Here is a 21,110-nt window from a genome sequence, read left to right on the forward strand (position 1 = left end):
TTAGGAGAAAAAACTTTAAACGTGACATCTTCGAGTCTTATAACAAAAGCTTTCATTCGTTTTTCTATCACAGCAAAATTATTTTCATCGCGTTTTATAGAAGCATTTCGTCTCACATGGTTTTTAGGACAATAAATACCAGCTGACAACTGTACGATCAGCTGACAACAGTACTACAGCCCCGCCTCCAACGCGTGTTCTGTGTAGGACTGCGACAAACCAAGCTACATTGCGCTACTTATAAAGTACGCTACCTCCCGTCTGAATCACTGACGAAAGAGCGCAGCTGTGGCGATAGATCGAGCCAGCGTGCCTGTGATGTGTCAACATAAATATTATCACATTGAGAGGACATAGAAAATTACTATCTAGAGCTACAAAACACAGCTAAAAATTAAATTACATGTTAATGTTAGTGATATTATTACCGTAAGATAAATTTATTTTTCAAAGCACGAATTTGAGTAATGTTGTCAGCTGAATTTTCCCGCGCGAAATAGTTGACAGCAACACAAGGTGCGCGTTTAAGTAATTGTCCGTAACACCAGTGTAAAACACTATTTTGTTCTTTAGTCACCGTGGAACATGTATGTATCTCGAAATTTCGCCAGTCTATATGTAATAAGAGTAACCTTACGATATACTCAAACATTTTATCAAGAAAATTTGAGAACATGAGTAAATAAAAGCTTATATTGCGTGTGCTCGTCTCGTTGTTTGATATACAGAAATATTCCCTGATGTCTCGTGACTACTTTGTGTTAATCATGTAATGCATACTTGTTGCAGCCGCCCCAGAAGCTGTGTTATTAACTGTTTAGTTGACCATATCAAAACCAGCACTTTGGAAATGAAGGATAATCAAGAAATAGGTACGTCACACGTTGTAATAAGGTTATGCATTATGAAATGCGATCATATACGTGTTTTTAAGGTACACTTGTAAAACTCTTTCCGTCTTTCAATACCTGACAGAACAGCAAAATGTTTTGTACAATCATTTTCCTACTGCTTACTTTGTAAACGATAAATAATTGATGTACTTACATGAAATGAAATGCATCAGTTACACTTAGTAACGGAATGATGTGATTGTTACTTGTAATCATGCTGTGTGCTTACAACCACAGAGAGCAGAATGGGTACTTCTTAGGGTTATAACTTGCGAAGGTTTGCGTTTACGTAGCATTCAGTGCACTAACTGCGTACTAGAATAATGTACTTTGTGACATAAAGCTATTGCAAGAAGATTTCTATGAGTTAACCTTCCGTTCACTCTCACTATTCTTTTCCCCTGCCCAGATTCTCCATTGAATCGAACAGGCATCTCATTTTCCAGGAATTAAATGTGTTTAATTTGGTATGATGATATTCTCCCACTGTTTAGCATAGTGAGGATTGAACACTGGTTGTTGCTTGTATTATCATAAGGTATTGATATTTTCATCTTCTGTCATTTTGGGGTTAGGCTTAGGGCCTGCTTCAGTCTCATCATCTTATCCCAGTCTTCCCACCCTTCTCTTGCCTCATGGTTGATAATTCATTGCTACTTCAGAAAGTGTTTGTTGTGATACACAAAGTGCACATTCTTTCCATTTTTCTTTGTATTTAATTGCCTTTCGAGTTATTGGTTGTATCCCTAATTCTTCCTTTATTACTTTGTTTTTAATTTTGTTCTGTGCAGCATTTCACATCTCATAAAAAAATTAATTTCTGATGCTTTTAGTTGCCATAAATCTTTGTTTCTGAGCATCTAAATTGCCACCTCGTGTAATAAAGTGGGAACTGCCATGACGTAATAGAATTTCAGTTGTTTGTCTTTCCCTCTTTTACCCTAAAATATTCCCTTACAGTGTCGCATGTTCAGTTGTAAGTATTAGTTTTTCTTCTGTATAGCCATATCTTGATCTATGATATGTCACATTCTAAATACTTGAAATTTGCTACTTGTATGGTTCTGTTACTGAGTACTATTTTTGTTCGTACTGGGTCAAGACCTAGAAAGGTCATGGTTTTAGTTTTATTTATGGATAGTCAAATTTTACTTAGTTTGTGTAATGGTGTTTGTAATTTATGTTTGCTGTCTTGTATGATTAGGTTAGATTCAGTTTTCATTCCTAAGACTCAAAAATGAGAGATTCTCATGGGCATGGAATATGTCAGAAAGTGTAACACAAAAAACATAGATCATTTTAATGTGATACTCACTTCCCTGATCATTTGTCAGGAGATTGTCGAAATATGTGAATACATTACAGTAAACTGGAGCTGCTAATATTTACAAAATTAATACACTGTCAGAATGAATCTTTGTTATGCACTTCCAGTAAATTTCCATTCACAGAATACCTAATTTTGACTGTTGTGACCAAGTGCTGTCAAAACTGAAATGTAACAAACATTTTTACTTAGGCTGGTCTAACAATCCTTGTTAAGATATTGACCTATAGAGTTGGAATTGCTTACTTAAAAGTCTTTCAAACTTTGTTTAACCTTTGCTTTGTCTGAAACTAAGTACTTACAATAGTTGCCGGCAGTTTATTGAAAATGTGTGTTCCTCAGTATTGGACCCCTTTTTATACCAAGGTAGGCGTAAGTGATTTTAGGTCTTTATGTAGATTGTTCTTATTACTGTTATTGTTCCATATACTGAGCTATTGGTTGGAAATAGACATTTTATTTGCAGGAAATTTCATTATGGAATAAATATACTGAGAAGCAATGGTCAGAATACCTAGTTCCTTGAACAAGTCTCTACATGATCATCTTGCGTTTACACCACAAATGAGCTCTATTACACACTTTTGCTCTCTAAAAACTTTTGCTTGGTTTGACGAGTTACCACAAAATATGATCCCATTATGACATAATAGAATGAAAGTAAGCAAAGTATGCATCTTATGTCATTCATATTGCAAATAGACTTGTTTGGACACTTCAGAAATTTTGTGGTATGACCATCCCAACTGAATTCATTATGAAGTTGTAATCCGAGAAATTTAACGTGTCAGCGTCTTCTGTCCGCATGTTCTTCTATGTTGTACATATGCTGGAAATAAATCTCTTATAGGTTCTGAACTGCATATAGTGGGTCTTTTCAGAGTTTAATGACTGTGAATTAACTTTAAACCATTCATTAATGTCGGTGAAATTTGATTAGCAGCCACCTGATGATACACGAGTAACATTATGTGTGACATTGTTCTATGCCATTGCCATCATTTATATTTACACTATCTTCCATTATTTCTTTTGCAAAGAGAGATACCTGTGGGGTATTGCCATGAGACTTGTGAAAGTATTTAGGCAAAGAAACAGGCATGTAAAAGTCCTCAGGCAATCGGTAATAATTTTTTATTTCAAATTTTCATCAGAGTCATATGGTACATAACTTTACTGTGCCAAATTATTCTCAAATGCAAAAAGTTTCACGTCATTGTGTGCGAGAAAGTTCTTACAAAGAACAATTTATGTTAGTATCTGTAGGGTATGGTACATAACTTTACTGTGCCAAATTATTCTCAAATGCAAAAAGTTTCACGTCATTGTGTGCGAGAAAGTTCTTACAAAGAACAATTTATGTTAGTATCTGTAGGAAAGTTGCATTTTTCAATAAAACGTTTTTTAATGGAAAGTATACATGCTATTATTTGCTATTTCTTGAATGTTAATTGTAGATTTCCTTCATGTAGGTCAGGAAGTTTAGATTTCCATTTGTAGAATGTTTTATAGAAGATTGTAGTGATTGTTAAAATAATTTATTTTTTTATTTTTCCCCCAGTGATAAATGATGATGATGATGGCTGTACTCCTCCAAGAAAAAAGCTGAAGCAGGGTGAGTAAACTGTGTTTTGGTTCTCTCCCTCCCTCTCCATCTTTAACTAGTTTCTCATCTGGCTAAGTGACAGAAAAAGTGTAACTTTCTCAAAGTTTTCAAGTGCTAAGCCATCAAATATTATTTCAGTGCCACGTAAAATAGTTCCAACATTTGTACCATATGAAGAAATTAATTCTACAAAGAGAAATTATGATAACGATAACAGAAAATTTTTCATTGTTTATATGGTTAAATGATGACTTATAATAAAAGCTTTTCAAAAGTAGTGAATGTTGGGCAGGGGATTGTCTAAGGAGACCAAGGCTTGAATACAGTAGCCATATTGAAGTGGATCTAGGTTGCACTGGTTATGCAGAGCTGAAGAGGCTTGAGTGGGAGAGTCTAGTGGGGAGAGCTACATCAAACAATTCTTCTGCTGAACACAATAATACAAGTATCTTTCAAGTGAGTCCTCGAAAAGTAGAGGAAGTCATTGAAATTAGTTGATCTATGACTGTGCCCGTGCACGTTCCAGAATTCTTTTACCGGTGAATGGTTGATATGATTTGAATAGGGAGATAAAAACAACAGCAGTCCTAGCCCACTATTGCTTGCACCGAAAGAGGGTTTATTCCATGGTTTCACTCTCTGTGATTGTAGTAAAGGCAACCAGTACCCTTGAAGAGTAATATTAGGTCCGTTATTAAGGAATTTGTGAACTGAATATTCTGTCTTTTGATCTTAAACAATTTGCATTGAAGAGTAGGTGTTATGCAGTTTCATTACCCTGATCCCACAGCCAACACAGGTGAATTATCACTTATTCTCATTCTCGTATGTTTAAATATGCCTGTGAATAAATGGTGATTCTAACAGAGAAGTCTGGAATTCATTGCTGATTTGTTGATAGGACTTTTCCGGGACATGAACTGACTTTTAAAATCTGCTTTTTAACTTCACCTGCCCTCCCCTTTTCCTCCAATTAAACATTAGTTCAAATGTCAAACTGTTGATTTTATCAAAAACTGACATGTAAGATGTGTCACAGCCAAAGAAAAACAAAACAGTACACTTGCTTAGACAGAAGTGATTTGTTCAAACTAACCTACTACATTTACATATGTACTCAGCAAGCAGCACTTCTGGTCATTACCCTTCCTGTTCCACAAGGGATAAATGGCTGTCTGCAAGTACCCATAGGAGCCCTTATCTTTGTGTTCCTTACACAAAATGTGTATTAACAGCAGTAGAACACATTCCCAAAATTCTCCCAATAAAACGAAGTTGAGCCTTCATCTCTCCTACTACCAACCTGACATGCTTGTCCCATTTCTTATCACTTTGCAATGTTACGTGTAGATACTTAATTGGTGTGACTGCATAAAGCAGCACACTACTAAAGCTGTATGCGAACATTATGGGTTGTTTTTCCTGCTTGTCTGCGTTAACTTACATTTTTACATTTAAAGCTAGTTGCCATTCATCACACTAACCAGAAGGTTTGTCTAAATCATCTTGTATCCTTCTACAGTCACTCAACAACACCTTTCCCTACACCGCAGTGTCATAATGAAACGGCAGCAGGTTGCTGCTCACCCTGTCCTTTAAATCATATATGTATTAGAGAATAAGAGTGATCTTATCACACTTCCTGGAGTCACTTCTGATGATACCCTTGTCTATGCCGAACACTCATCATTGAGTACAACATACTGGGTTCTATTAGTTCAAAAGTCTTCAGGCCACTTGTATGTCTGGGAACCTAGTCCATATGTTTGTACCTGTGACTATCTTCCTTTAGAAGAACTTTCACAAAGTCAATTTAAAAGTTCCCAAATGATTGAGTCATATGTAACTGTAATCCAGCTTTAAAGTTCAGACATGATTAACTCCGTAGTGTTGATTACAATTAAAATGGATTATTGTCTGAATTGTTTTTGTCCTATAATACCACCTGAATAGGGTGGTGCTCTTCCAGTAAACAAAAATCAAATAACTCTCCCTAAAGTAATGTGTTCCTCTTTACACAGTTCCAGGCAATATCTGAATTTTGGGTAATTTTATTCAAATGGCTTTTTGTTCATGATAGTTGCATTCTCTTTAATCAGCTTCAGCATATTGATTTCTTTAATTTTAAATATGACATAGTCAGTTAAAAATAGTGCACACTCCATGTTAATGTTCTATGTAAATTACATGTAAAATGAGAACAAATTTAAAGCTTTATACTTGAATATGTACTGTAATGGTAAATACTTTTATTTTGGTGTTTTCAACCTGTTTCTCATCTCTTTGGGTGAACTTAAAAATGGGTTGACCATACGCTACTCGTACTTGTACGATGGAGCAGATGTTGGCAACACACTTCTACGTGAAGTCAAAAGCCACCAATTGCTGGATACTGTGTGGTAGCCAGTTTACGGCAGTTAGCTAGATAAGTCATCATATGGCTAACGTGTGTTAATCACATTTTGTGGTCAGCCTTTCCTTCACATTCTGCTCTTGTTGCATATTGATGATTCTGAGCACATTTGCACCATACATTGAAACATTGTTAATGACTTCATCTGGAATACATTTGTTGGTTGTGTTGACAAAATGATGTGAATTTCTTGTATTCTGTGCTCAGCTCTTCTTCAGTTTCCAATTTTACTTCTTACAGATGTTTCTTTTATTTATGTGCATGCCACTTTTGCCCCACCTGTGTTGAAGTATTAATGATTGTGCCACAAAGGCAGAATTATATAGTTGTATATTAAACAGCCACAAAAAAATAAAATAAACAGATAACATGTACTGCTTTGGGAAAAACGTTACATTGTATTTGCAGGAATACTGTTTTTACACTATAAGTGAATTCTTTAGTAAAAATGATTGTAAATAACTTTTGTCTCATGTTGTTTAACTACATGTAATGAAAAACTGTATAAATAAGCGAATGTACACAAACTGACAACATCCATACATTTTAAAATGTCTACGGCTGGCGAAATAAATAAATAAATAATTGTGGTGACAGCCTGATCTGGGGCACTGTCCAAGAACTAGGTTAGGTTGGAAGGTCGAGAGTTGGTGAATGTGAAATCTAGGTTGTGGTGACACACACATCATTAGTGTGGCCTGAGTTTTTGTTAAATTAAAAACTGGAAGTTTCATTTTCCAATGTTTACTGTTTACTTGTGTCGATAGTCCGGCTGTGTGTATATCAATATTAGAAATGCAAAAACATGCAGAAATTGAGAACTTGGTGTTAAGATATGTATTCTGTGTTTCTCTATTTTGCCTCAGCAAACAGTTTTTTTCTCCAAAAATTCTCTTTGATTGCACTCCAGAATCATTTTATGTTAAGGTAGCTGTTAAATACTTCATATTTCTCCAGTAACATAAATAAAAACATTGTTGCAGCATTGGTTGTACAATCAAAGGTTCCATCGTCATTACTTCCCACAACCTCTCATGACAGGTGTTACCAACATAACACATCAAGATTAGAACATGGATGTCCCCATGTAAAACGATTTCTTCATTTCCACCTATGTGCTTTACATAAATATTCTAAGATTCCTCACACAAGTGTTTTCTATGCATTTGAACCATGGATTTACTTTCAAAATCTTTTCTTAAATAATTTACTTTATTTTCTAGCGATTCATCAGGACAATAACACAATTAATCACACTATGTGAGCGTGGAAGTAGTTGCCAGTGGGTAACTGATGAAAACAAATTTCTTTCAACAAATGGAAATTTTATTCCTAAAAACCTTTCCTTAAAAAAAAATTAAATAATTATAATCAGAAAGCACCTTCTAAATATCAAGTTACAATTTATTCATAGACAGAAATAACGTTTTTTTGATGGCATGAGCTTTCGGGCTGAGAAGCTTGCCACTCCCTTTTAACACGGCCGTAGTCACGACCGCTCACAACCACCTCTGAAAGACTACACTGGTGCAAATCTGCAACACACCAGATTACTTTAAACTAAAAATTTTAACAACTCACACAAACTATGCACCCCATAGGAGGGATGAAAATGGTACAAAACACTCACACTAAAAATTTTATTTGCCACTGAAAGTACAACTTGTTTTTAAAAGAAAACTCTTACGGTGGAAGGGTGGGAACTTTATATACTAAAATGACCATTTAAATAAAAACCCATGAAATGCAGTCTTACATAAAATGTAGAAACGTGCCCAACATTACACATATACCGCCTCTCAAGATGATAGGCAAGATAAAAACATATTTCAGGAATTTGGCCTTTACACCTTAAGCAAAAAATTCGTGAACACCGAATCTGACAAACATGACAGAGGCAGCTATTAACGTACGGCAGACCGACCGACAGACAGACAGACACTAAATGCCTAACAAATGCAGACAAGAGACAGACGAGCAAGCTGGGGACGAGAGACTGACCAAGAAAACAAGTAGAATTTAACAAGTAAATGAAACAACATATCACGAATCACTTAACTTTCAATAAACTGCGATGTCTGGCGAAGACCTGGCTCAGCACCCCCAATGCTCTCCTGAACCATCTGCTGCCAGCTGTTTCAACAGACGCAGGAAGGCGCGCCGATCTCCCGTCTCGCGGCGTCGCAGCTCGCACCGGCCAGCCCGATTGACTCCTGTTGCTCTCGTGTCGTCCGCGGAGCCACTACCCCCCGCTATACGGCGCGGCCCACTGGACTCACGTGGCGACCTCACATGCGCTGACACTCAAGGTGGACAAGTCATCATGTGTCTCAGTGCGCGACCGACCAACCGATCGATCCAACTGCCAATGACCATTGCCCGAGCAACTCGACCAGACTGGCCGCCTAACGCGCAGACTCAGATGCAGGAACTCAGCCCTGACCGGGTGACCACTAGCCTGAGTTCTGTTAGTGGCGGAGTGGCAAGACTCTCATTTGCGGCTTTCAAGTTTGATCCAAATGACAGACATACTAGCACTCTGACGACGGACAGACACTAACTGCCGCACAAAGGCGAACGAGAGACAGACCAGCAACTGGTGACGCGTGACTGACCCAGACTCACCCATACTGACCAACTGCCGAGCTGAATGGTTCCTTTGAAAGGGCACGGCCGACTTCCTTCCCCATCTTCCCTAATCCGATGAGACCGATGACCTCGCTGTTTGGTCTCTTCCCCCAAACAACCAACCAACTGCTAAGCTGATAGCGCCCCTTAAATGCACGGGAACAGGCAACCTTTCCCCTTTCCCACCAGAGGGAGACACCAAATCTGCGGTTGCCACAGCAGCGTCACCCCCAGAAACAGAGGCCGACTGCTTCACACAACGTGCTGCGGCGCGCTCTTCAAAACAGAAATTTTTACCACGGCTCAGCAGTCTCCTTTGCAGACTGCATTTCCCCCGTATTCTACCAGCAAATGAAAGTCTGCTACCTACTGTACCTACAACTGAGTCTATTTTATTTATTTTTATTTACATGTCAAGTTCCGTAGGACTAAATTGAGGAGCAAATCTCCAAGGTCATGGCAAATGTCAGTACATGAAATTACAACATAAAAGTAATTACATATAAAAATAAAATGTTTATGAATCGAAAAAAATCAATCAATAAGCTTAAGTAAATGCAATCAACAATACAACAAGGATCAGCTTACTTTTTCAAGGAACTCCTCGACAGAATAGGAGGGACCCATGAAGAGACTCTTTAGTTCTGATTTGAAGCTAAGATTTTTGAATTATTGTGGTAGCTTATTGAAAATGGATGCGGCAGTATACTGCACACCTTTCTGCATGTGAGTTAAGGAAGTCCGATGCAAATGCAAGTTTGATTTCTGTCGAGTGTTAACTGAGTGAAAGCTCCTTATTGTTGGGAATCAGCTGAAATTGTTAACAAGAAATGACAGTAAGGAATATATCAAAATACCCAGACTCTTGAAAAGAGGTTCGTGGACTTGCACCACTTATTGCCCAAGCCACCCATTTATGAGCCAAAAGTATCCTTTTAGAATGGGAAGAGTTACCCAGAATATAATACCATACGACGTAAGTCAATGAAAATAAGCAAAGTAGACTAATTTCCGTGTCGAACGATCACTTTCTTCGGATACTGATTGAATAGTAAAAATGGCAGCATTAAGTCTTTGAACGAGATCCTGAACGTGGGCTTTCCACAACAGTTTACTATCCCTATGAGCATCTAGAAATTTGAACCATTCAGTTTCACTAATCATATGCCCATTCTGTTAAATTAAAACATCAGGTTTTGGTAAATTGTGTGTTAATAAAAAAACTGAGTCCTACTGTGATTAAGAATTAGATTATTTTCTACAAGCCAACTTAGGTCATGAACCGCACTATTTGAAACTGAGCCAATATTGCACACATCCTTTACTAGCAAGCTAGTGTCATCAGCTGACAGAAATATTTTAGAGTTACCTGTAATACTAGAGGGCATATCATTTATACAATAAGGAACAGGAGTGACCCCAACACTGATCCCTGGGGCACCCCCACTTGACGGTACGCCACTTAGACCCCACATCACAGCCATTCTCAGCATTGTGAATAATGACTTTTTGTTGTCTGTTGCTAAAGTAACAGGTGAACCAATTGTGAGCTACACCTCGCATTCTTTAATGGTCCAAATTCTGGAGCAATGTTTTGTGATTAACACAATCAGACACCTTAGGTAAATAATAAAATATGCCTAGCGTTCAAAACCTTTTGTTTAACCCATCCAGAACCTCACAGAGTAAAAAGAATATAGCATTTTCAGTTGTTAAATGACTTCTAAAGCCAAACTGTTATTTATTTTATTTATTTATTTACACGTCAAGTTCCGTAGGACCAAATTGAGGAGCAAATCTCCAAGGTTATGGAACGTGTCAGTACATAAACTTACAACATAAAAGTAATAACAGATAAAAGTAAATGTTCATTAACCTGCAAGAAACTCAGTCCATAAGTTTAAGCAAACGCTATCAGCTATACAATGAGAATCAGCTTAATTTTTCAAGGAACTCCTCGACAGAATAGAAGGAGTGACCCATGAGGAAACTCTTCAGTTTCAATTTGAAAGCGCGTGGATTACTGCTAAGATTTTTGAATTCGAGTGGCAGCTTATTGAAAATGGCTGCAGCAGTATACTGCACACCTTTTTGCACAAGAGTTAAGGAAGTCCGATCCAAATGGAGGTTTGATTTCTGCCGAGTATTAACCGAGTGAAAGCTGCTTATTGTTGGAAATAAACTAATATTGGTAACAAGAAACAACAATAAGGAATATACATATTGAGAGGCCAACGTCAAAATACCCAGACTCGTGAACAGAGGTCGACAAGAGGTTCGTGAACTCACACCACTTATTGCCCGAACCGCCCGTTTCTGAACAAAAATATCCTTCTAGAATGGGAAGAGTTACCCCAAAACATAATACCATATGACATAAGTGAATGAAAATAAGCAAAGTAGACTAATTTACGTGTCGAAGTATCACTCACTTTCGATACCGTTCGAATAGTGAAAATGACAGTATTAAGTCTTTGAACAAGATCCTGAACGTGGGCTTTCCACAACAGCTTACAATCTATCTGAACACCTAGGAATTTGAACTGTCCAGTTTCACTAATCATATGCCCATTCTGTGAGATTAAAATGTCAGGTTTTGTTGAATTGTGTGTTAGAAACTGTAAAAACTGAGTCTTCATGTGATTTAACGTTAGTTTATTTTCTACAAGCCGTGAACTAAGGTCATGTACTGCACTATTTGAAACCGAGTCAATGTTGCACACAATGTCCTTTACTACCAAGCTAGTGTCATCAGCAAACATAAATATTTTAGAGTTACCCATAATACTAGAGGGCATATCATTTATATAAATAAGGAACAGGAGCGGCCCCAACACTGATCCCTGGGGCACTCCCCACTTGACAGTACCCCACTCAGATCGCACATCACAGCCGTTATCAACATTGTGAATAATGACCTTTTGCTGCCTGTTGCTAAAGTAAGAGGTGAACCAATTGTGAGCTACTCCCCTTATTCCGTAATGGTCCAACTTCTGGAGCAATATTGTGAGATCAACACAGTCAAATGCCTTTGTTAAATCAAAAAATACGCCAAGCGTTCGAAACTTTTTGTTTAGCCCATCCAGTACCTCACAGAGAAAAGAGAATATAGCATTTTCAGTTTTCAAACGACTTCTAAAGCCGAACTATACATTTGATAGCAAATCGTGTGATATAAAATGATCAATTAACCTTACATACGCAGCCTTTTCGATAACTTTTGCAAACACTGATGGCATAGAAATAGGTCTAAAATTATCTACATTATCCCTTTCTCCATTTTTATAAAGCGGCTTTACTACTGAGTACTTTAATCGCTCAAGAAACTGACCATTCCTAAAGGAAAAATTACAAATATGGCTAAATACAGGGCTAACATGTGCAACACAGTACTTTAATATTCCACTAGAGACTCCATCATAACCATGAGAGTCCTTAGTCTTCAGTGATTTAATTATTGACTCAATCTCCCTCTTGTCTGTATCACAGAGGAGTATTTCAGACGTCAATCTCGGAAAGACATTTGCTAAGAAATTTATATGATTTCCTGTAGAAACTAAATTTTTATTTAATTCACCAGCAATACTCAGAAAGTGGTTGTTAAATACTGTACATACACTCCTGGAAATTGAAATAAGAACACCGTGAATTCATTGTCCCAGGAAGGGGAAACTTTATTGACACATTCCTGGGGTCAGATACATCACATGATCACACTGACAGAACCACAGGCACATAGACACAGGCAATAGAGCATGCACAATGTCGGCACTAGTACAGTGTATATCCACCTTTCGCAGCAATGCAGGCCGCTATTCTCACATGGAGACGATCGTAGAGATGCTGGATGTAGTCCCGTGGAACGGCTTGCCATGCCATTTCCACCTGGCGCCTCAGTTGGACCAGCGTTCGTGCTGGACGTGCAGACCGCGTGAGACGCCGCTTCATCCAGTCCCAAACATGCTCAATGGGGGACAGATCTGGAGATCTTGCTGGCCAGGCTAGTTGACTTACATCTTCTAGAGCACGTTGGGTGGCACGGGATACATGCGGACGTGCATTGTCCTGTTGGAACAGCAAGTTCCCTTGCCGGTCTAGGAATGGTAGAACGATGGGTTCGATGACGGTATGGATGTACCGTGCACTATTCAGTGTCCCCTCGACGATCACCAGTGGTGTACAGCCAGTGTAGGAGATCGCCCCCCACACCATGATGCCGGGTGTTGGCCCTGTGTGCCTCGGTCGTATGCAGTCCTGATTGTGGCGCTCACCTGCACGGCGCCAACAACGCATACGACCATCATTGGCACCAAGGCAGAAGCGACTCTCATCGCTGAAGACGACACGTCTCCATTCGTCCCTCCATTCACGCCTGTCGCGACACCACTGGAGGCGGGCTGCACGATGTTGGGGCGTGAGCGGAAGACGGCCTAACGGTGTGCGGGACCGTAGCCCAGCTTCATGGAGACGGTTGCGAATGGTCCTCGCCGATACCCCAGGAACAACAGTGTCCCTAATTTGCTGGGAAGTGGCGGTGCAGTCCCCTACGGCACTGCGTAGGATCCTACGGTCTTGGCGTGCATCCGTGCGTCGCTGCGGTCCGGTCCCAGGTCGACGGGCACGTGCACCTTCCGCCGACCACTGGCGACAACATCGATGTACTGTGGAGACCTCACGCCCCACGTGTTGAGCAATTCGGCGGTACGTCCACCCGGCCTCCCGAATGCCCACTATACGCCCTCGCTCAAAGTCCGTCAACTGCACATACGGTTCACGTCCACGCTGTCGCGGCATGCTACCAGTGTTAAAGACTGCGATGGAGCTCCGTATGCCACGGCAAACTGGCTGACACTGACGGCGGCGATGCTCAAATGCTGCGCAGCTAGCGCCATTCGACGGCCAACACCGCGGTTCCTGGTGTGTCCGCTGTGCCGTGCGTGTGATCATTGCTTGTACAGCCCTCTTGCAGTGTCCGGAGCAAGTATGGTGGGTCTGACACACTGGTGTCAATGTGTTCTTTTTTCCATTTCCAGGAGTGTATATCTGATTTATCACTAACAGAAATATTATTACTGCGAACTGACTTTATATCATCAACCTTGTGCTGCTGACCAGACACTTCCTTCACAACTGACCATATGGCTTTAATTTTATCCTGTGAATTAGCTATTCTATTTGCGTACCACATACTTTTTGCCTTGCTAATAACATTTTTTAGCACCTTACAATACCGTTTGCAATAAGCTACTGTAGCTTGATTGTGACTACTTCTAACATTTTGATATAATTCCCGCTTTGTTCTACATGATATCCTTATCCCACTAGTCAGCCAACCGGGCTGTACATTACTGCTAGTACCCCGTTTAGAATGTTCTAATGGAAAGCAACTCTCAAAGAGCATGAGAAATGTGTTGTGGAAAGCATTGTATTTATCATCCATATTATCGGCACTATAAACGTCTTGCCACTCTTGTTCCTTGACAAGTTTTGAAAAAAACTCTATCGCTGTTGGATTAACTTTCCTACGTAGTTTGTAATTAAATACGACATTGGTTTGAGTACAAAAACCTTTTAGTGTTAAAATTTGTGCATCATGGTCTGAAAGGCTATTCACCCTTTTACTAACAGAATGCCCATCTAGTAATGAAGAATGAATAAAAATATTGTGTATGACTGTGCTACTGTTCCCCTGCACCCTAGTTGGAAAAAACACAGTTTGCATCAGATCATATGAATTTTGGAGATCTACCAACATCCTTTTTCTTACACAATCATGTACAAAATTAATATTGAAGTCACCACATATAACTACTTTCTGGTACTTCCTACAAAGTGAATCAAGAACCCTCTCTAGCTTAAGCAAAAATGCTCTGATGTCGGAGTTAGGGGACCTATAAACAACAGCAATTAGAAGTTTAGTTTCACTAAATTCAACTAATGCTGCACAACTTTCAAATATCTGTTCAGTGCAGTGTCATGATACACGTCTATGGACTCAAATGAAATACTGTTTTTTACGTACAGAGCCACTCCCCCACCCCGCAAGGAACTCCTCGAGAAACAGCCAGCTAATCTGTAGCCTGGTGAAGGAAGCCTCTGAATTATCAAATTATTTAAGTGGTTTTCTGATATACCAATAATTTCAGAGTTAATATCTATTAGCAGTTCACTAACTTTATCTCTAATACCTCTTATATTTTGATGAAATATGCTAATTCCTCCTCTACTTAGAAGCATTACATCCTCTGGAGGTGTGCCCTTAGTTAGAGGCACTTCCTTTAAGCAGGTATACCTATCAGCTGACTTCAGTCTAAAAAAGGTGCAGCTCTAACACCAACTACTACAGGAATTTTTTCCATGAGTGATAGCACTACCACCACCACCACCACCACCACCACCACCCACTACACTGTCACCTATAAGCTTACCCAGCCTCCCCTTCCCATACCTATTGAGGTGCAGGCCATGCCTAGTGAAAACCTATCTACTGATAGACCCAACTGGCACCACTGAGATGTGATCCATGCCCTCCGCCATCAGTGCCCTCCCCAGCCCCACATTAACGCGCCTAACAGCCGCATTAAGGTGAGGCCGATCATGACGCTGAAACAGTTGCATGAAATGCACATTAGTGCCACCAGTTTGAGTAGCTATCTTAACCAAGTCACCACTGACATCATATTCCCCGTTCCTATCGAGACTGTTTCCTGCTCCACCCACTATCACTACCTGATCCTCTTTAGTAAAATTCTTACATAATTCCCCTATGCTTTCAGTCACCTGAGCCAACCCTGCACTAGGCTTCACAATGCTGGTGACCTGGTACTCACTCCCCAACACTTCCTGCAACTGTTGGCCCACCCCTCTACCGTGGGAACTACCTAGCAGCAGAACCTTCTTTCTGCTAGACTTTGCAACTAACCGAGGCCTCCTAATTGCTGAGGACTGCTGCAGGTTACCTACATCTACGGCTACACGAGGCTCATCTCCACTCAACTCTGACAGTTGGTCGTATCTATTGCATGTATACAAAGTAAAACTATCTGAATACCTCCTCTTCCTAGCTACCTTCTTGCCAACTGCCAGTTCCCATCCCCTACCACCCTTCACCCTCCTCAACCTATCTAGTTCCTCCTTTGCGCGTTGTAACTGCACCTGAAGGGCACAGATCTTACGCTCCTGCTCCTCTATTAACTTGTTTCTACTACAGATTCTACATTCCTAGGAGAGGATCTTCCTAAAATGACCACTGGCTTCCCCATTGCATTCCCCCCAATGAAAATACTTTGAACAAATCCCACACCGTAATCCACTACTCACAAACCTACGACAGAGCCCGCACTTTTCACTCATGATAAAATTTTACAGTTACTGAAAAAAAAACTATACGTCTACGTTACCAAAGTTCAGTTACACCAGTAGAACTATTTAAGAACTAACAATAATGATCTCAAAATTCTCTGCCTACTAAGATAGCAGCTACTTGTATTAATACTACTAACACAGCCGATACCAATACCAGCAAAACTTCACAAAATTATTAGTTAAAACCAAAAAATTGAAACGACCACTGTAACACTAAGCGAAGTTAAAACACTAAATGAAAATTTTTCTGAAATATTTCACTAGAAAGAATAATAAACGTCAGTTGAAAACTAAAGCACAAAATTTACTAAACTACTTCAACACACTGAAAACTCTATAAAACACAGCGAGCGAACGATTACAAAAGTTTATTAAGTCGTTATTTCACCACAAACGGCACGCAACACCGCTGAAATCTATTAAATTTAATAACTGTATTACAGAGCACAAATAAGTTTGTCAGTACTTAGCTTATAACCGCTACAACTGCAGTGCATGCCGCAAAATGTAAACACACTACTCCACTAGTGTACATTTGATAGCAAATTGTGTGATATAAAATGATCAATTATCCTTCCAAACACAGCGTTTTCGATAACTTTAGCAAACACTGATGCCATGGAAATAATCTAAAATTGTCTTCATTGTCCCTTTTTATCAAGCGGCTTTACAACTGCATACTTTAATCTTTCAGGAAACTGACCATTCCTAAAGGAACAATTACAAATATGGCTAAATATAGGGCTAACATGTGCAGCACAGTACTTTAATATTCTGCTAGGTACTCCATCATAACCATTGTTCATTGATGTTATAGCCACAGGGTACTATGCCTTTTTTAAGTTCACAGTTTTATATTTTTGAACATTTAAAGCAAGTTTCCCATCTTTCCCCCTCATTAAAATAATATCAAGATCTGAATGAATATTTGTGCAACTTATTTCCAACAGTACTTCACTATAGACGACTGCATCATCTGTGAAAAGTCTGGGGCTACTATGAATATTGTTTGCTAGGTCATTAAAATATAAAGTGAACAGCAAGGGTCCTAATACACATCCCTGGCACACACCTGAACTCACTTCTACACCTGTAGATGACGTTCCATACAAGATAAGTTGCTGCGTCCTCCCTATGAAATGTACCATGCTGCTTCAATGCCACCCACCTGGTTAGCCGTCCACATTAAAGCACCCATTTATGGGATGGTGATTTGCACCAATCATGGTTCAAATCCTTCCAATGGATTAACGATGAGGGCCAGTGTGCTGGCAATTTCCCACCTCCCATTAGGTGAATACTGGGCTGGTACCAACCTACCTCCTCAGATACACATTAAACAAACATTTAGAAGATTTACTAACGTTTGCACATAGGATTTACTGTAGAGGCTCACAGATGGGGTATACACTGATTCTATCCTGGGATTGAACAGAAGATGGATGACCTTTTACTCACCCTTAATTGGGAGTAGCAACAGCATCCTGGGTCCATGGCTTTCAGTATGTCATATCACTGGGCACTAACTGTGGTGCCACTGATGGCGTTAATATATGACCAGAATTTCTTTTGGTTTTGTGAAAGACTTTTTGACAGTGCTCTGTTGCAGTAGTCATTGAAGGCATCTTGGATTGCTTTGTAGGCAGCTAAGCATATTTCATTCAGTATTTCTTGTCTATAGTCCTATGCTTTGTTTTACATCTATTATACAGTAGCCTTTGTTTCTGGAGAAGTTTATTTGCAGTGATTGTAACGTACGTTGACAATCAACTGACACGGATTCAGAAAGCATCGTTCTTGTGAAACACAAGAAACTCATTATTCTCACGAAGTAATCAGTGCTATCAACAGGGGCTGTCAGACTGGTTCCATGTTTTTAGATTTATGAGCGACTTTAAATTACATTGTGTGCCTATGGAGAATCATCTCAGTTGTGCGATTGGATTCGTGATTTTCTGCCAGAAAGGTCACAGTTCATAATGATTTATGGAAAGTTACTGACTAAAACAGAAGGGACATCTGACATTCACCAAGGAAGTATTATAGTCCCTCTGCTTTTCCTGATCTGCATACATGATTTAGGAGACAATCTGAGCAGCCCTCTTGGATCATTTGCAAATAATGCTGTCATTTACCATCTTCTACAGTCATCAAATGGTAATATGAAAAGTGTGACTCCATCCACACAAGTACATCTACATAGATAGTCCACAAGCCACTGTACAGTGCATGGCAGAGGGTACCCTGTACCAGTCTAGCACAAACAGAGTGAGGGAAAAACGACAGTCTATATGTCTCCGTATGAGCCGTAATTTCTCGTGTCTTATCTTTATGGTCCTTACATGCAGTGTATGTTGGTGATAATAGAATCATTCAGCTGTCCGCTTCAGATGCTGGTTCTCTAAGTTTTCTCAACAGTGTTTATCAAAAAGAATGTTGCCGTCCCTCCAGGGATTCCCATTTGGGTTCCCGAAACATCTCTGTAACATTTTCATGGTGTTCGAACATACTGGTAACAAATCTAGAAGCCTGTCTCTGAATTGCTTTGATGTCTTCCTTCAATCCAACATGGTGTGGGTCCCAAACACTGAAGCAGTACTCAAGAATATGTCATACCAACAACCTATATGCGTTCTCCTTTACAGTTGAACCACTCTTTCCTAAAATTCTTCCAATAAAGCAAAGTTGACCATTCACCTTCCCTACTACAGTTCCCACATGTTTGTTCCATCTCCTATCGCTTTGCAACATTATGCCCAGATATTTAAACTAAAAGGAATCAACTAAATTTCAGTTACATGATAAATCACACAAATCTAAAGGCCATAAATTCAACTAAATTCTTAAATGACTGTTGTGAATGTGAATAGCTTAAATTAGAATGACCGCATAGATAATGTGGGGAAAGCAAACAAATGACACTTAGAAAATGCAACAGGTCTACTGAAGAGGCTGCTTACACCATGCTTGCCCACCCTCTTCTGGAGTTTTGCTGGGCAGTGCGGGATCTGCAACAGATTGGATTGATGGAGGACATCAAAAAGGTTCAAAGAAGGGCAGCTTGCTTCGTGTTATCGTGAAATATGGGAGAGGGCCATGGATATGATATATGAATTGAGGTGGCAATCGTGAAAACAGTTCTTTTCCTTGTGGCAGGATCTTCTCATGTAAATTCAGTCACCAACTTTCTCCCCAGAGTGTAAAAGTATTTTGTTGTTGCCCACCTGCAGAAAGAGAAGTTTTCGTCATAATAAAATAAGAGGAATCAGAGCTTGCACAGAAAGATTAAGTGTTTGTTTTTCCCATGCGTTGTTTGAGAGCAGAACGGTAGAAAAAATAGCTTGAAGGTGGTTCAACAAACACTCTGCAAGGCACTTAATTGTGAATTCCAGAGTAATCATGTAGGTGTATACCATGGAGAGTCCTTCCTGTTATGAACACTTCTACTGGGTATATATCTGTCCAGTGCTTGGTCAACTATTCTCTCAAAATTAAGCCATGATTTCACTACCTGTCGCTGTCCAGAGCTGAGAGTTTCAATTTCTTCACTGAGATCTGATGCTACTTGTTTTAGTTGCCCTTTGTACTTTCGTAATCATTGTAGCTGCAACTTCCTCATCATCACTAATACCAGTTTCAATGTGGACATCCTCAGAGAGGTCAGGTTTATTTGTTACCATTAAAGGTAATATATTTCCATCATCAGTGGGTGTTCCAAACCATATGTTGCAGGTATTTTCAAACTTACAGAAATTCAGCCAGGTAATATTTACACCTGCCATTTTAAAGTTACAAACTGCAACAGACACATGATGTACAAGCAAATTTAAAACCTCGGTTCTTAGAGTAATTCAGGAACGATAAAACACACACACACACACACACACACACACACACACACACTGAACACCAAGATGACCAAAGTCAGAAGTATTGATAGTGAAAGACTACAAACTAGCAGGTAAGGTAACACTGGCTCTGTCCCTCTGTTTTTTGACAAGGGGGAGAGCAGGATTCCAAGCAGAGCTTAAAAAGAAACTTTCATCCCTGTTTACAAGGTCACTTTTTAATTTAATCTCAACAGCTTCCTTAATAACACTGTCCCAATAGCTGAATGTGCGTGCCAATATCTCGGTATTGTCAATTAACATAGGGTGGCCAGTATCCAAACAGTGTTTGGCAATAGCAGAAATACTTGGCTGTTGTAATCGTGTGTGCCATTTATACTTGGTACATTGGTCCTCAACAGTCCTGATAGTGTGATCAATGATGCCATGCCACAGCTACAAGGAATGCGATGTACACCCACCTTACGCAAACCAAGATCATCCTTAACAGAACCCAAATGCACTTTAATTTTAGATGGAGGTCAGAAAACACATTTCACATTGTATTTTCATAAAATATGGCTTATCTTGTTGGAAGTCTGCAAGATCCGGGCGGTCGCGTAATGGGGCCTCTTAGGGATATGGCAGCAAGAGAGGGGAAGAAAACCAATGTGCACTCCGTGTGCATACCGGGGGGAGTCATTCCAGATGTGGAAAGGGTCCTTCCAGATGCCATGAAGGGTACAGGGTGCACCCATCTTCAGGTGGTCGCTCATGTCGGCACCAATGATGTGTGTCGCTATGGATCCGAGGAAATCCTCTCTGGCTTCCAGCGGCTATCTGATTTGGTGAAGACTGCCAGTCTCGCTAGCGGGATGAAAGCAGAGCTCACCATTTGCAGCATCGTTGACAGGACTGACTGCGGACCTTTGGTACAGAGCCGAGTGGAGGGTCTGAATCAGAGACTGAGACGGTTCTGCGACCGTGTGGGCTGCAGATCCCTCGACTTGCGCCATAGGGTGGTGGGGTTTCGGGTTCCGCTGGATAGGTC

General features: G+C 39.8%; 1 protein-coding gene across 1 annotated transcript in view; it reads left to right on the top strand.

The window, feature by feature from the left end:
- Positions 1-477: 477 nt before the first annotated feature.
- The window catches only part of LOC124621899 (chromatin assembly factor 1 subunit A-like), a 105,350-nt gene continuing 84,717 nt past the window's right edge, over positions 478-21,110 (top strand). The window contains exons 1-3 of the mRNA XM_047147384.1: positions 478-587; positions 790-872; positions 3,782-3,835. Of these exons, the coding sequence (XP_047003340.1) occupies positions 851-872; positions 3,782-3,835 (76 nt within the window). The 5' untranslated portion in view covers positions 478-587; positions 790-850. The remainder of the gene's footprint in view (positions 588-789; positions 873-3,781; positions 3,836-21,110) is intronic.

The sequence above is a fragment of the Schistocerca americana genome, chromosome 7, assembly GCF_021461395.2.
Source record: "Schistocerca americana isolate TAMUIC-IGC-003095 chromosome 7, iqSchAmer2.1, whole genome shotgun sequence".
Taxonomy (NCBI): domain Eukaryota; kingdom Metazoa; phylum Arthropoda; class Insecta; order Orthoptera; family Acrididae; genus Schistocerca; species Schistocerca americana.